Source organism: Moesziomyces antarcticus (genome assembly GCF_000747765.1).
Source record: "Moesziomyces antarcticus DNA, scaffold: scaffold_v10013, strain JCM 10317, whole genome shotgun sequence".
Lineage (NCBI taxonomy): Eukaryota > Fungi > Basidiomycota > Ustilaginomycetes > Ustilaginales > Ustilaginaceae > Moesziomyces > Moesziomyces antarcticus.
In genome coordinates this window covers 312990-326778 of record NW_014638997.1, presented here as the reverse complement: position 1 = coordinate 326778, position 13789 = coordinate 312990, and the positions used below count along the sequence as shown (strand labels likewise).

The 13789-nt window shown below is 59.6% G+C and overlaps 4 protein-coding genes across 4 annotated transcripts; 1 reads left to right on the top strand and 3 right to left on the bottom strand.

Annotated features, from left to right (window-relative positions):
• Positions 1–379: 379 nt before the first annotated feature.
• On the top strand, positions 380–2194 carry PAN0_013d4723 (uncharacterized protein; the record flags this gene model as incomplete). Its single annotated transcript, XM_014799851.1, has 1 exon — positions 380–2194. The coding sequence occupies one exon, from the start codon at positions 380–382 to the stop codon at positions 2192–2194; it is 1815 nt and encodes a 604-aa protein (XP_014655337.1).
• Positions 2195–2451: 257 nt separating this feature from the next.
• Positions 2452–6328, bottom strand: PAN0_013c4722 (linoleate diol synthase; the record flags this gene model as incomplete). Its single annotated transcript, XM_014799850.1, has 4 exons — positions 2452–5643; positions 5735–5794; positions 5938–6058; positions 6183–6328. The coding sequence occupies 4 exons, from the start codon at positions 6326–6328 to the stop codon at positions 2452–2454; spliced, it is 3519 nt and encodes a 1172-aa protein (XP_014655336.1).
• A 1415-nt stretch (positions 6329–7743) lies between these two features.
• On the bottom strand, positions 7744–9798 carry PAN0_013c4721 (urea transporter; the record flags this gene model as incomplete). Its single annotated transcript, XM_014799849.1, has 1 exon — positions 7744–9798. One exon carries the CDS (start codon positions 9796–9798, stop codon positions 7744–7746), a length of 2055 nt encoding a protein of 684 aa, XP_014655335.1.
• Positions 9799–10890: 1092 nt separating this feature from the next.
• PAN0_013c4720 (thioredoxin family protein) lies at positions 10891–12891 on the bottom strand (the record flags this gene model as incomplete). The annotated part of the gene is made up of 1 exon (XM_014799848.1): positions 10891–12891. The coding sequence occupies one exon, from the start codon at positions 12889–12891 to the stop codon at positions 10891–10893; it is 2001 nt and encodes a 666-aa protein (XP_014655334.1).
• Between the last annotated feature and the right edge of the window lie 898 nt (positions 12892–13789).

Genomic DNA, 13789 nt, shown 5'->3' with positions numbered 1-13789 from the left:
TGCAGAGCTTCTCCAGCGGCTCGAGGCAGCTTGGCCGCAAACTGGGTCCAAAAAGTCAAAAATTTCCTACAAGTGGGATCTTCGCGCCTCGACAAGGCAGACAAGGCGAGTCTGCAAGGCACCTCAAAAAATGCGCGGAGCCGACTGCACTCTATGTGCTCCGAGGGCACCTTTCGCACGAGAGAGACTTGCCGCCTCCACTGGACCCTGAATTCTGCAATTCCGCAAAAGTACCCGCAGCTCCACCTTCAAGCTCGATTGCCGCTCACCACCTTCGCGTCTTTGGCAGGAGCCAGATTGCGGTCACAACATCCACATGGTGACCATCTATCTCGGTCAAGCGGCATAGTGTGGCTTGCAAGCTGCGGATGGACACACGATGTCGCTGTCGGATCTCTTCAACGTCTCGCGCGCGACCCGTCGCGATAAAGCTCGCGAGCAGGACCTGCTGCCCACGCCCACATCGGCCAGGGGGATCTCGACACGACTTTGCAACATCTGCTACACCACTGCAGCCTCATATACTTGTCCTAAATGCAACATCCCCTTTTGCTCGCTCGATTGCTTCCGCAGCTCGGATCACGAGCAGTGCTCGGCCGCCTTCTCGTCGGTTGCTGTGCGAGGCGCTTCGGAGTCAATAGCCAGTGAGACGAACGATGGCGATCGCCGCAAAGTCTTTGACATGCTCCATCGTCTTCAGGCGGATGAAACCTCTGCTCGAGAGGGTCAACTGCGCGAATCCGATAGCGAAAGCGGGGACACGGAAGCAGAAGCAGAAGATGCACTGCGGCAGGCAGCGTTCACACCCGAGCAGGTGGAAGCTGCATCCACCGACGAGCTTCTGGCAATGCTCACGGAAAAGCAAAAGGTCAAGTTCCTCAATGCGATGAAGAGCCAGCAGTCAGCTACAAAGCTCATGCGGCGCTTGGATCAGAAAGCTGCTCGACACGCGAGTGCGAGTTCAAGCCAGGAGTCGGACGGTGCATTGACGGTGCAGCGCTTGAAAGCTCAACAGCCGCAAGCTAGCGCTCGGGAAACCTCTGTATATCAGTTCGCTCCGTGGTTCAAGAAGTCAGATGCGTTCATCGACTTCACCGGCCGGTCGGAGGAGCAAGTGTCTTCTTTCGTCGACACGCTCACCAAGCTCGCAGCTGCGAAGCCTTCCGGAACTTCCGCAACGGACGCGCGTCCAGCGCTGGATCTTCGGTACAATCTGTGCGCAGCTCTCATGGCCTACGCTTACGTCCTCCGTCACCTGGACACCACGAGTCTCTCCGAGCTCACCCGACCTTCCAAGAATCCAACGAACCCAGCGACCTCCGACACGGACCGCCTACGTTCGATCATTCCGCCAGACTTCGATGACACCTTTGGCAACACCGACGACGACGGCCCACCGCCACTCGAGCCCGATGTCCCAGAACCTGCTCCTCGAGCGCCATCTATACCCACCTCGACCTCCCCGCATCGTCCTAGTCTAAGCACCTCCCCATCCATCCTCGATGATGTCTACACCGTCCACACGGCGTTTGACAAGCTGCGCACTCTTGTGCCCTTTCTCTTCTCGCACCCTGCACGCGCCGCGTCCAGCTTTCCCCGTGGAAAGGGCACGACTGTTCTGTCAACACTCGAAGATGCCTCGCTCTGGGTCCTCTCCCACCTCTCGTTGGACACCGAAGTTGGGCCTGGCGGTGCAGACGCGCTCGCTCTACAGCTGCTCGAAGACCTCGCCGATATCTTGGCCGTCGAGCGACTCGCTCCCAGCCTCGACTCCGGCGACGCCGTCGAGCCACGACACTGGCTCGTGTCCCGCTTCACGGCCTTGCAGCCCGAGACCGCCTTCTCGATCGCTCAGTCGCCGTCGTTGCTCAGTGCAGTCGCGGATCTGTACTTCTTCCTCGACGATTTAGCCTCAGACGGGCGCGACAAGCTCGAGCCTTCCGTGCAAAAGTCGCTCAAGCTGACCCAGCGCAAGCTCTGCTTCTACCTCAGCAACGCCCTCTTTCGCAAGCAAAACTCGAGCGAGCCGGCATCCCGAGACCTTCAGCTGGAACTACAGCAGGCGCTTGAAACAACGCGCCGCCGCATCCATGCCACCACAGACGCAGAAAAGCTGACCAGCGCGCTCTCGCTCATGGCCAACGATGGCGCGGGAACATCCGACATCCGCCTTCCAGCTCGAGATGCAAGCTGATCCCCTGTCACCACTCGTGTACAGCACAGCGATTCCGCATCCCCACAACAAAGATCCGCTCAATGCGATCAGCGCTGCATGACTGCCTCGGTCCGGCTTGAAAAATGAGATCGGACATGAACATTTGCGAATGAATGTGCGGATCGTACACGGCGCGGCATGGTGCGAGAAGTGGCGAGGGACGTCGTCGAGCGCAGGGAAACCGGAAAGGGATTCGCCAAAGGAACAAACACAAGGACTCGGGGCGGCGCAATCGACTACTGCGCCTCGTAGATGAGGTGCATCGACGTCTCCATGGGTAGCGGATGCTCCGTGCCACGGTTGCCGACAAAGTAGGGCAGCTTCTCGTTGGGGTTGGGTCCGGCATCGTTGACGACCGGAGGAGGACCTGTGGGTGCCATGCGGAGGCCAGCGTGCTTGAAGAACTGCCTGGCCATGGCGGGAAGCGCAACCTCGAGGATCGCCTGCGAAGGCGCGTCACCGAGGCCGAGACGCACCGGCACATCGCTAGACGCAGAGTAGCGCTCGGGGTCGTCCGAGAGCAGCGGGTCTCGGTAGAGCGCCGAGGGCGAGATGAAGACACCGTCGCCGACCTGCACCTGGACCTTGGCGCCGTCGGCATCCGGCAGCACGACCGACTGCAGCGCAAACTTGGGCTGGGCCGGCGTAATGCTGCTGACGCGGTAGGCCTCCATGAGGCGGCGGCGCATGGCATCCATCGAGTCCGGATCCGTCTTTTGGGCGAGCGTGTACATCGCCGAGAGCTCCTCGGCGTTCTCCTCGAGCAGGAACCACTTGAAAATCTGCATCATCACCAGCGAGTGGGTGGCCGTGAGCGAGATCATCATGTTGAGGCAGTCGCGGACGAGCTGGTCGTTGGTCTTGCCCGAGGCCAGAAGCGCATGGTAGAACTGCTTGGCCATCTCGCCGGCGGCAATGTTGCCGGGGCCACCGAGCACGTTCGAGATGTTCTGGACGAGCGAGAAGACGGGAGACAGGATGCCGTCGATCGTGTGCAGGCGCGCCCAGATGAGGTTCTTGAGACGACGCTTGCACGTCTCGGACTGCTCCTCGAGCTGCCACGTCTGATGGCCCTGGAAGTCGAACGAGCCGTACATGGCAAAGGCGAGCGGCTTGGCGAGCATGAGGAAGAGCTCCTGCGGCGACATGCCGAGATGCAGGCCGTGAGTGCCCGGCGTCGGCAGTCCAAACAGCGTCGAGGTGAATTGCGCCGAGACCGTGTTGACAATGTCGAGAAGGTCGACGATGCGCTGGCCGCCCGAGGGAGCAAAGGGAATGCTTCGAGCCTTCATGAGCGTGTCCGTGTTGACGCTGTAGAACTCGCCCACGACACCCTGCCAGCCCGAGATCGTCTGGAGTGCCGACGACATCAGACTCTCGTCGTACGACACGGACGGGAGCGTGACAAAGAAGGCGGAATCGGCGAGAAGATTGCGGCTTGCCGAGTACGACTCGATCGCATGCCAGCGACGAGCCGGGGCCGGGTACGAGGTGTCGTAGTGCTCGAGCACACGCTTCTCCTTGAGCATCTGGATCGTCTTGGACGGGATGCGGAAGGGATAGAGCGCATAGACCGAGTTGTACGTGAACTGGCCGGGCAGCGTCGACATGATGAGCTTGCCCATCAGGCCGTGCGAGCCAGGCTGCGGGGCGGTGCTGTGCTCGTAGCCACGGCTCGTCAGGTTCGAGGTGGAGAAGTCGTTGGTGTAGAAGCGGTCACCTCGCGTGAGCGCAGCGGCGTCACTGAGAATTCCGCGCGAGATCGTGTAGCCGGGGCAGAGGCCGCTGCCCGGGATGCTCGGCTTGGCCTCCTCGGCCATGAGACCTGGGTAGAGCTCGAGATTGTCAATATCGCCGTAGAGCATCTCGGCGGCCTCGTACACCTTGGGATCCGGGTTCCACTCTCGGAAGGAAGAGTAGGTCTTGAGGCCGAGGAAGTGGCGGAACTCGTTCATGGTGCAGAGCGCCCAGTCCTTGCGCGCCGTGATCTGGCCAAGGATCTCGATGGGACGGAACCAGCTGGGATGGCCGCGGGCGCGGAATGCGGCAGCCACGTCCGAGACGGCGTCCTTGACGACCTGAGCCAGCACGGCATCGCTGAACTTGCCCTGGGCATCCCTCTCCCAGTCGTGCAGGTTCCACTCGCCCGGGTCGGTGTCGGCGAACTCGGACTTGATCTCCGCAGCGGCCTCGACAAACTCCTTGGGCGAGACCTCTTCGGGCTTCCTGCCAGGGAATCTGGACGAGAGGAAGTCGTTCATCCACTTTTCGTCCATCTGGGACACGGCCGCGTGCCAGCGGTAGAGCACCGAGAACTCGGCGGCGACCGAGTTGCCGATGCCTCGCTCCACCTTGCCGACGCCGGGAACGTTGCTGATGACCTCGAGCGGATCGACGTACCATTCCGAGTCGTTGGTGTTGAGGATGACGGGGATGTAGTCGCGGAGGATGATGTGGAGGAAGAGGCCGCAGTTGACGAGGCGGGCAATGCCGAAGAGCTCTTCGTCGAGCGGCTCTCCCTCGAGATCGTCGAATCGGTGGCCTTCGTTGACCTCGTACAGACGCTTGGCGATGTAGTTGTGGCTTCGACAGAACATGATGGCGAGGGCCGTCGTCGAAGGGGGCATCATGACGAGGCGCCAGTCGCCAATGGCGTCGGGCTTGAGGAGGCCCATAGTGCCGGTTCGGACTCGACGCTGCTCCTCCTGGTTGGCGCCGTAGAGCACCTGAAGATCCAGATAGGATGAGTGTTCATTGTACGACGAGTGAGCGCCCGGCTTGCGCGTGGTTGAAAAGATGTCGTGAATGATGATGTTGGCAAAGTTGAAGAGCAGCGAGCTGATGCCGCTAGGATGGGGCTCGAAGCTGTCGCGAGCGAGCAGCAGATCGTAGACGGTGCCAGGATCAGGCAGGTTGACGGGCTGAGGCTGCGTGCGCTGGACGTTGCGCGAGTAGGGCTGGTTGGCAGCGCCGAGCTTTGGAATCTGAATGTTGTTGTCCGATCCGTCGGCTCGACGGAAGCGGTGCTCGGGACCCATAAAGGAAACGGGCGGATGAGGCAAGTCGCCCCAGATGATGGTGATGAGCGCATTTGAGAGGGTGCGGCTGATGTTGGAGGTGACGGGGATGCTGGCGAGCAGCGTGATGAGCTGCTCGAGAAGCATCTTGCGGTCGTCGAGGCCGCCGCCCGTCAGGCCCGAGACGAGGAGGTTGGGAGCCTGGCCGAGCAGCTTGACGTCATTCACGACTCTGCTGCGGTTGAGCTGGTCGAGCAACGATTGGAGCTGGTCCATCGAAGAGTTGGCAACCGCGGAGGACGTTGCCTGCGCTTGCTTGAGCGTCACCTGCGCCTTCTTGCGCGTCTCGGTGGCGGAAAGGCCAGCGGCATCCGTCGTCTGGTGCACCTTGTCTTGGACAAAGGTTTTGATCTGTAGTGATGCGGGAGCACCGGTGACAATGGGAAGAGTCAGAAACAGTTCGTATGTGAGAGAAGTGACGGAAAAGGAATCGAGAGCATACCTGCGCCATGGTCTCGGTAGTGACTGTGGACATCTTTGCGGAAAAGCAGCTAACGTTGAGCTAGCCGGATTGTGTGCTGGATGTGTCTTGAGCGTGTCAAATAGGCGACGCAGTGTATGTCTCTGAGGTTGACGACGTTGCAACGCTGTTCGTGGTCAACGCAGAGAAGAGATTGAGGGCCTTCGAAGACCGCGAGACGATACGCCGAGAGCGAGGTAGAGGTATTCGCGGATGCCGCGCAAGTGTGGAAACTGGCGGTCGCTCTGGTTGATAAGAGGTTCAGATAGGGCGGTCGCAAGGATTCGACGGTTGGGGTCGGAAGCGCTAAGATGTCAATGCGGGTGGTTGCAGAGCTTCGTCGTTGGCAAGCAGAGGTGGTCAAGGAAAGGGCACGGGCAGATGTGGGGATTGGGGCATCTCGGCCCCCATGTCGGGGTCCTTCGTCGACATTATATACAGCAGCTTCGAGGCTGCAGCCAGCACCTGTAGCCAGGGGAAAGCATCGAGAGCGGTGGGAGGCAGGACATGTGGAAAGCTGGCCGAACCTGCTCGGAGCTGGAACAGAAGCACGGGCTCGCTTGCCTGTGCCTGCATCTCGCCCTGCACCTGTCTTGTCTCTCTCTCTCTCCATTTTTCTCGTGGCTGCCGCTGGACCCTGTCGGCGCTCCCGAACCAACACTCGCCGCATGAAGGCTCGAGGCGGTGAGAGCGCTCGACGTTTTTCCGCACGCCCCTCGCGTTTTCCCCAGGGTCTGAGGTCGCATGCTGAGTGTTGGCCGAAATTTCCCAACGCGGCTGGGCACGGGCTCACGTCAGCCGCTGCCTCGACGCTGTGCCTCCCATGGCCAAGAAGAAGTGTGGCCGCTTTTTGCTGTTGCTCCCTTTGTCGTCTCGTGGCCTTGCAGTCCTGGCGCCATGAGATGCTGACGACTCGCCAACGTCCAAGACGATCGAATGTCGAAACACGATCGACGTTCGAGCCAGAAAGGGCGGCGTGATTGGATGTTGATGACAAGTCCTGCTCAGCAACGGCCAGGAAGGCCCTCACGCCACATCCCGGGCCGTCCTTGACAAATTCCTTGCGCTTGGTTGGATTACGCTGTTTGCACTCTTTCACAGGGCTCGTTGAGCCATGCTTGGGGCCGTAGTGAATCAGCCGCTCGGCCTGGCCGACACTCTTGTCAGCATTCGGCAGGAGCTCCGATTCCTACACTGAATCTTGATGCTGGAGAAGGGGGACTTTTCCTCTGCTGTCGCGACCAAAGGTTTTGCTCCCACGCCCAGCCATCCGCTAAGCCAGAGAGGCCTTGCAGCGCGCTCTCTGAGAGCACTTTCTAACCACGCTCACCTTCTTCAGGTCCCGACATGCGGAGTCGGTCCCGTGCCACATGAAAAACGCGCTTCTAAACCTTAAAAAAAAGAGTGCAGATGTGCCCCGTCCGGATTTTTAATCTTGCTAGCACGGACCCCACTCCAAGCCGCCGAGACAGCCGTATTCGACAGATTCGAAAGCCTCGCCAGACCCTTCTTTTGCGTGCGTTGGCTGGTACCACAGCGGAAGGTCCTGATTGCACTTCGTTGGGCTCGGCCTGGTTGGCGTCGGATGGACAGCCGAATCAGGGCGGCTGTGAGCGCACTGCACTTGCTCGGAGTTGTAACACGGGCTTGCCGCAGCCCCCAACGGGTCGACGCCAACTGCCGCCCGGTCATCACACGCGTGACTACAGAACGTCGGCACGGCACCGTCTTGGTGTAGCGAGAGCACGTTCATATCAGTCAGATCCGTACGCTTTGCGAAAGACGGCTAGCCGGGTCACATGTCCAACATCACATTGAGCGTGAAAGCGAGATGCTAGACAACGCCTACCGAGACTCGGCTCAGCTCAATATCACTCTCATGTCACGGCTGCAACGCGGAGGTCTGTTGTCAAGGCACTTCGTCCGAGTGCAGTTCGCGGTAAAAATCGCTCACTATTCCACAGAAAAGCGCGGCCTTCGGTGGTGTAAGTCTAAGACTTGGCAGAATCGGCATCATGCGAAACCTTGCCGTTCTTGCCGGTCAGGTCTTTGCCCACGCCTCGAAGGATGGCGCCAAGCTCGCGGCGCGACTCCCAGATGGGCAGAATACCCACGGCAAACGTCGTCCAGACGAGCCAGATGAATCCAATCCAAATGTACGCCGCCAGACCCGTCGCGTTCCAGATCCTTCGCGACGCCAGGCACGCCGGAATGATCACGCAGAGAATCAGCGAGGCGGCAACGCTGATCCAGCTCGTCTGTCGCAGCGTTCGCCTCAGCTCGTCGGCATCCAGTCCTGCCGCCTTGACGTAGTCGACCGTCTCGAGGGTATAGGGCACCGTCGCAGTCGGCGGTGCCATCTTTTCGCTGTCGTACTGCGACTTTTCCGCCGAAGGAGTCGAGGGCGAGCCAGGCGAGGAACGTCCAGAGTTGGCGGTCATGCGCTCTACGACGTCGACGGGCGCGTTGATGCTTCGCGTCAGCACAAAGTGGTCCTCGATCTCGGGCCACAGCAGGCTTCCAGCGACGGTGATGATCGAAGACACTCCGAGGGAGACCATGTTGCCCGCCAGCGTCGGATAGTCCTTTCCAGTCGTGTCGACGGTGACTTCGCCGTAAAGCGTGGCTGCGGTCACCATCCAAGCGACAATGCCGCAGACGACACCGACGATCATGCCGGCCAGGCATGCCATCTTGTTGGTTCGCTTCCAGACCAGTCCGCAGAAGATAGGCATGACGGCAGGCGCAATGATGATGCCCTGCGCCAGGTAGAGCCATCCGAGCGAGATTCCGGCATAGTAGAAGATGGTTCCGAACACCGCCATGACGATCGCCCAGATGAGCACACCGACGTGGCTCATGATGAAGATCTCTCGCTGCGACGCATTGGGGCGGATGTAAGGCTTGTACACGTCAAACGTCAGGACCGAGGCCACTGCTACCTGCTGCGCAGACGACGCCGAAGTGACCGCCAGGAAGAGGATGATGAGCATCGCTACAGCGCCTCCCTTTCCGGCGAGAGCCACTCCTGCGGCAGGAGCAGCAAGGCCCGCGTTGACGTCCGCTGCAGAGAGCGCGGGCATGAGAGGATTGCCCGAGAAAAGCAGGCCTCTTGCGCTCAAACCCATGGTCATCGAGAACAGGAAAGGGATCGCAAACCACGCCGAACCTCCCAGAAGGAATGCCTTGGCCGCCGTCGCCGGATTCGAGGCAATCGAGCGCTGATGGTAGCTCTGATCGCAGAACACCGTTCCTAGGTTCCCGATTATATTAATAAGTCCGAAGATAAAACCTTCTAACGACCTGAAGGTTAGAGGACTACCGCCGGCGTTGCCTTGGATGCCGTTGGATGTCTTGAGGAGCTTGACCATCTCTTCGACGCTGCCGATCTCGGGGGAGGTGACCCAGACTTTGAAGAAGAAGTAGAAGATGATGACGAGCAGGCCGACGGTGTGCGTGTAGTCTGCCAGAAGCGTGGCACGCATGCCTCCGACGAGGACGTACACCGAGACTCCGAGGGGGATGAGCCAGATGGCGGCCATGATCGGGATACCCGTGAGGGTGCTGGCAACTGCGGAGCCGCCCACTACGAGTTGCGACGAGACAAGTAGGTTGGTGGCAAGAGAGAAGAAGAGGAGGACGCAATGCAGCACCTTGCCCCAGCGCACCCTGAGCACCTCGAGGAAGGTACTGCAGAACGGTGCGTTGAGCTTGATCTGGCATGCCATGATGGAGCATAGTAGGATCTGGATCGTGGCGCCGGCGGCATACCAGTAGCCTCCCGTGATACCGAACTTATACGATACAGCGCTAGACTGGAGCAATGTCGAAGACCATGTCCAAGCGGAGCAGATGCCGGCGGCGATGAGGCCCGGCTTGACGGAGCGAGAGGCTGAGGCGAACTCGTCGGTGTCCTTGATAGAGCGGTTGGTGTATCGTTGCTGGATAAAAGAGAGGACTATCATGAATCCGGCAAAGAAGAAACCAAGGCCGCCGATGACGGCCCAGCCGGCTCCCTCAGGGAGGACTTTGGTGGAAGCGACCATGGGGGGCTTTGTCGAGGGTGGTGCTTTATAAAGAGTGAGATCCACTATCGTGCCCAAGCGACGAAAATTTTCGCTTCTCGGCCAGACAAATGAAGGTGGGAGAAGAAGTTGGGTGGGCGTATGCACACAGAGGGACGAACCTCGGAGTCGTAGTGGACAAAGCCTCTTCTTTATATGCATGCCAGCCAGATCGGTTGGTGGATTCTTCCAGATTGAGGCGCATTGTTCAGCACTCGCATCTCCCACCCTACAAAGCCGGATCAGCCCGAAGGCTCAAGGCCTGGCAGAATGCAAGCCGAAATGAAGGAGACTCTGCTTTTCCCATGCTGTTGCAAGCGAGAACGAGAAGGCATCCTTATCAGACGCGGCTTATCAGCGGCGCTTCTCTGCGCACCAGAGATCTCACTGCCGAGATCGCCGCACGGACCGATATGAGCCCTTCGACATCTTGCTTTTCTTCAATTCCTTCTGTTCGCTACATCCACATGGGAACGATCGCATGACGAATGCACAAGTGCACACAAAGTGGCATCGGTCTCAAACCGGAGTGTGGATTGTGCGAGCGGCTAGATGGCTAGGAAGCGGTAGGCGGGACGCGTCTTATCTGTCCAACACCGCCCGACTTCATTTGGACCCGTCAGTCGAGTGGGTCCAAGCGCACGGCGAAATTAGGTTGGTGCGGTGTGTGTGGGAGCTACAATGTACTTCTCGAAGCCTTGTCGGAGCGATTCTGTAAGAAGCCAGCGTGACTCGAGACCAACTCCGCAGAAGAAAGCTAGATAAGCATGGTCGAAACACGGCCGAGTTTTCGCCCGATGGTGCGAAATCACGCCCAATCAGAATCCCGACTGATAAGGACCCTGTCTCGACGTGTGTGGTTCGGCTTTCAGCGCTTTCGGCTCCCCACCCCGCGTTTCGAAACGACAACCACTTCGGTACGATTCCTCCACTCTCAAAGCCATGCACTTTGTTCGCTTGCCCGTATCGTGTTCACATGGCAGGAAGGACAAAAGTGCGGGCCCCCTCGTTCGAATCGATTGGCCAAAACATCTAGGCGAGTCGTCCCGAACGGGACCGAACCGCAATCCATTGCTAATCAGTATTGCACGACACGAGGCGAGTGAGATCGTCGAGCAAACCGGCCAAGTCTTGCTTCTTGGCCGAGCTGCTCACAAAGCCGCTATCACGTTTGGCCTCGAGTAAATCTTGTGCATCCAACACCTGCAGCATGGGACCCACGCTCTCGGACCAGAATTGCGACAGATGGATGTGCAGCGTGAGAGCCGCCAGGAGACGGTGGAGCGTCTCTTCCGACTCGGACTCGTTGGCGATGGCCTGCAGGAGCGCCGAAGCCAGCTCCGACTCCCACGTCTCGCCAAGCCGGCTGCCGAGCATGGGCGCTGCGGCAGGATCGCGGTTGACCCAGTCGCTCCTCTCGGCATGCTGATGAAGCGCCAGGTTGAAAGCACAGGTTGCTGCCGCACTGCGAACACCCGCGTCGGGACATAGCAACAGACTGGTCGTGAGCTCGAGTGTGAGGCTGCGGATGGTTTCGTGCGACTCGATCACCTCGACAAACGTGGTCGACGCCGACAGATTCGAAAGCAATCGTGCCGAGGTGAGCAGTAACGGACGCTGACTTGCGTTCCACTCGCCTTTGTAGGCCACCTCGGATACGAGCGACAAGAGTCGGGTGATCCCGTTGACCTCGTTCCGATCGGCGGCAAGCGGCGCTGCAAAAGCGGTGCGAACGAATGACTCGTTCAGCACAGAAAGCCGGAAGAGGTCCAGGATGGGAAAGAGCGTATCGATGGGCAGGACCGAAAGGCGCCTAACAACGAGCGAGGTGTCTTGAACAAGGCTACTTGGAGGCGCTGGACTCGCCTTGGTGCCGCTGACGGTGTCGAGCCATGGGATCCAGGCCGCAGCAATGACCTTGCGCGCCGCCTGTAGATCGGCCTTGTCGGCAAATGTCTTGCATGGATGCTGTGCAATAGTGGCATCCACTTTCTGGAGCAAAGAGTCTAGTCGTGGCTTGGCCACGTACGTATGAGGCTGCTGCGGTAGAGAACCCAAGGACTTGATGGGAGGAGAAAGGCGTGCGTGCAGATGTGGCGGGTACACCTCGAGGAGCAACGAGCCCACAGCAGACTTGAGCCCTGGCGGATCGGCGCCCTTGATCTGATTGACCTGCTTGCCGAGCGCAAGTAGTTGGATTGTCGGGGCAGCCGATACGCCTGCCTGCGAGAACAAGTTCAAAGTGGCGGCGTTGGACTCGACCTGGACAAACGCGATCCGCTTGTGGTTGCCGGGCTGAGTGTCTTGGACGTGGTAGTGGTGTGCCAGATCCTCAAATACAGGCTCGACGATGCGACACGGCGGGCAGGACTGCGAGGTGAAGAGCACAGCTACGCACGGAAAGAGCGAGCGGATTTCTGCCAGCTCGGCTTGCGTTGTGATGTGGCGGATGGGAGCGTTGGGGCTTGCCGATTTAGATGCCCGCGATTCGACGGTCGTATTGCCTGCATACGCACGAGAGGCGACCTGATCAAGCAGGTTGTTGGCTGCGCTGCTGGAGGGTGTTGCAGTGGCTGGCGCAGAAATGTCGGCAGATGGGTGACGGAACATGGCGTCGATCTGCGGCTGGAGCATCTGGCCGAAAGGGGTGCTGAGGAAGTCTTGTGGAAGAGAACGGATGTGGGCTGGAATGTCTGCACCCGTAAGGATCTGAGCCACCTCTTGCGTGAAGTTGTTGCAGTTCCAGGAGAGCAGGTTGTAGTCTTGTGCACGGAAGCGTTGGCGAAGGTCGGGAAGCAGCGCTCCGTCGAAAGTCTCGCGGTCGATCGAGGTGGTGCCAAGGTCAAACGTCTCGAGCGGAGCGCCGTGATGCGACGTGCCAGGATAAACGACCGAAATGCCCTGGCCGAAGAAGTACTCGCGGTCCCAGGCTACGATGCTGGTGTGCCAGATGCCATCGATCTGGCGGCCGGTGAGCGGGAGCGACGTTGAGCGAGCCATGCCGCGCGAGAGGTCGTAGACAAAGAGCTTGACCGGGTAGCTCGGCTCGTCTGTGTCGGCTCGTTGGTTCGTCATGGTCGGTCACGCTGCCGATGCGGAGGATGCGAGTGGCGCTTTTGATCGATGTGACTTGACCGTGAGTGAAGGTGATGGCGCTTCAAGACACGCTCCGCGGAGAGGCTTCGTCACCCTCTGTAACTTTTGGCTGAGAAGAACGCGCGTTGGGCTGAGCCGCAAAGTGACAGAAAGTGCAACACCCGAAAACCTCCACCTGAAATTCTTTAGGACTGTTAGACTGACAAAGCGACGTTTTGTGAGGAAAGCCTTCGTTTTCACAAGGTGCGGTGGGGACGCAGGAGCAAGCCTGTTCTCACGCCTCGGCAGCCACCCTTGCATGTTGCTCTGTCGCCGAGCAGCGAACGGTGGCGCCATTCACACCTGTCAAGCCCCGTCGAGAGCGGTGTTGCTGGTACGCTCGGAGCAAGATCCGGTGTGAAAACGGTGGTTGAGACGATGCGAGCAGAAAGCGTTTTGCTCGGAGGCGGAGAAGCTCGAGGTCCGGTCATGCGACTGGAATTGATTTTCTGCTCGACACACGCTCGGAGTGCTGACTGTTGCTCGAATCGTGAGCCGTGGTACAACACCTCTCAAAGTGCGCCTGCTCGTTCGCTCGACACGCCACGCGCGCGCGTTGTGGGCTGCACGCTGGTGGCACCCGTGCACTTGCGTTTGGACCCGTGCTCTCTTGCCCGGCTTTGGTCCGCAGGGTCCGCAAGCGAAAGCCCGAACGCGAAAAAGTGGCACTTGGCCCTGGCGTCACACCGCGCCGCCACCGTGCACAGTTGCGCCGCCCTGTCGGCGTGTGCCTGACCTGACCTGGCCTGGCCACACTAGCCAAAGCCCACCGCAGAGCACACTGCATCGGAAGCCTCTTGCAGCTGTATCCTCGCTTTTGCCCTTGCCCATCTGAGTT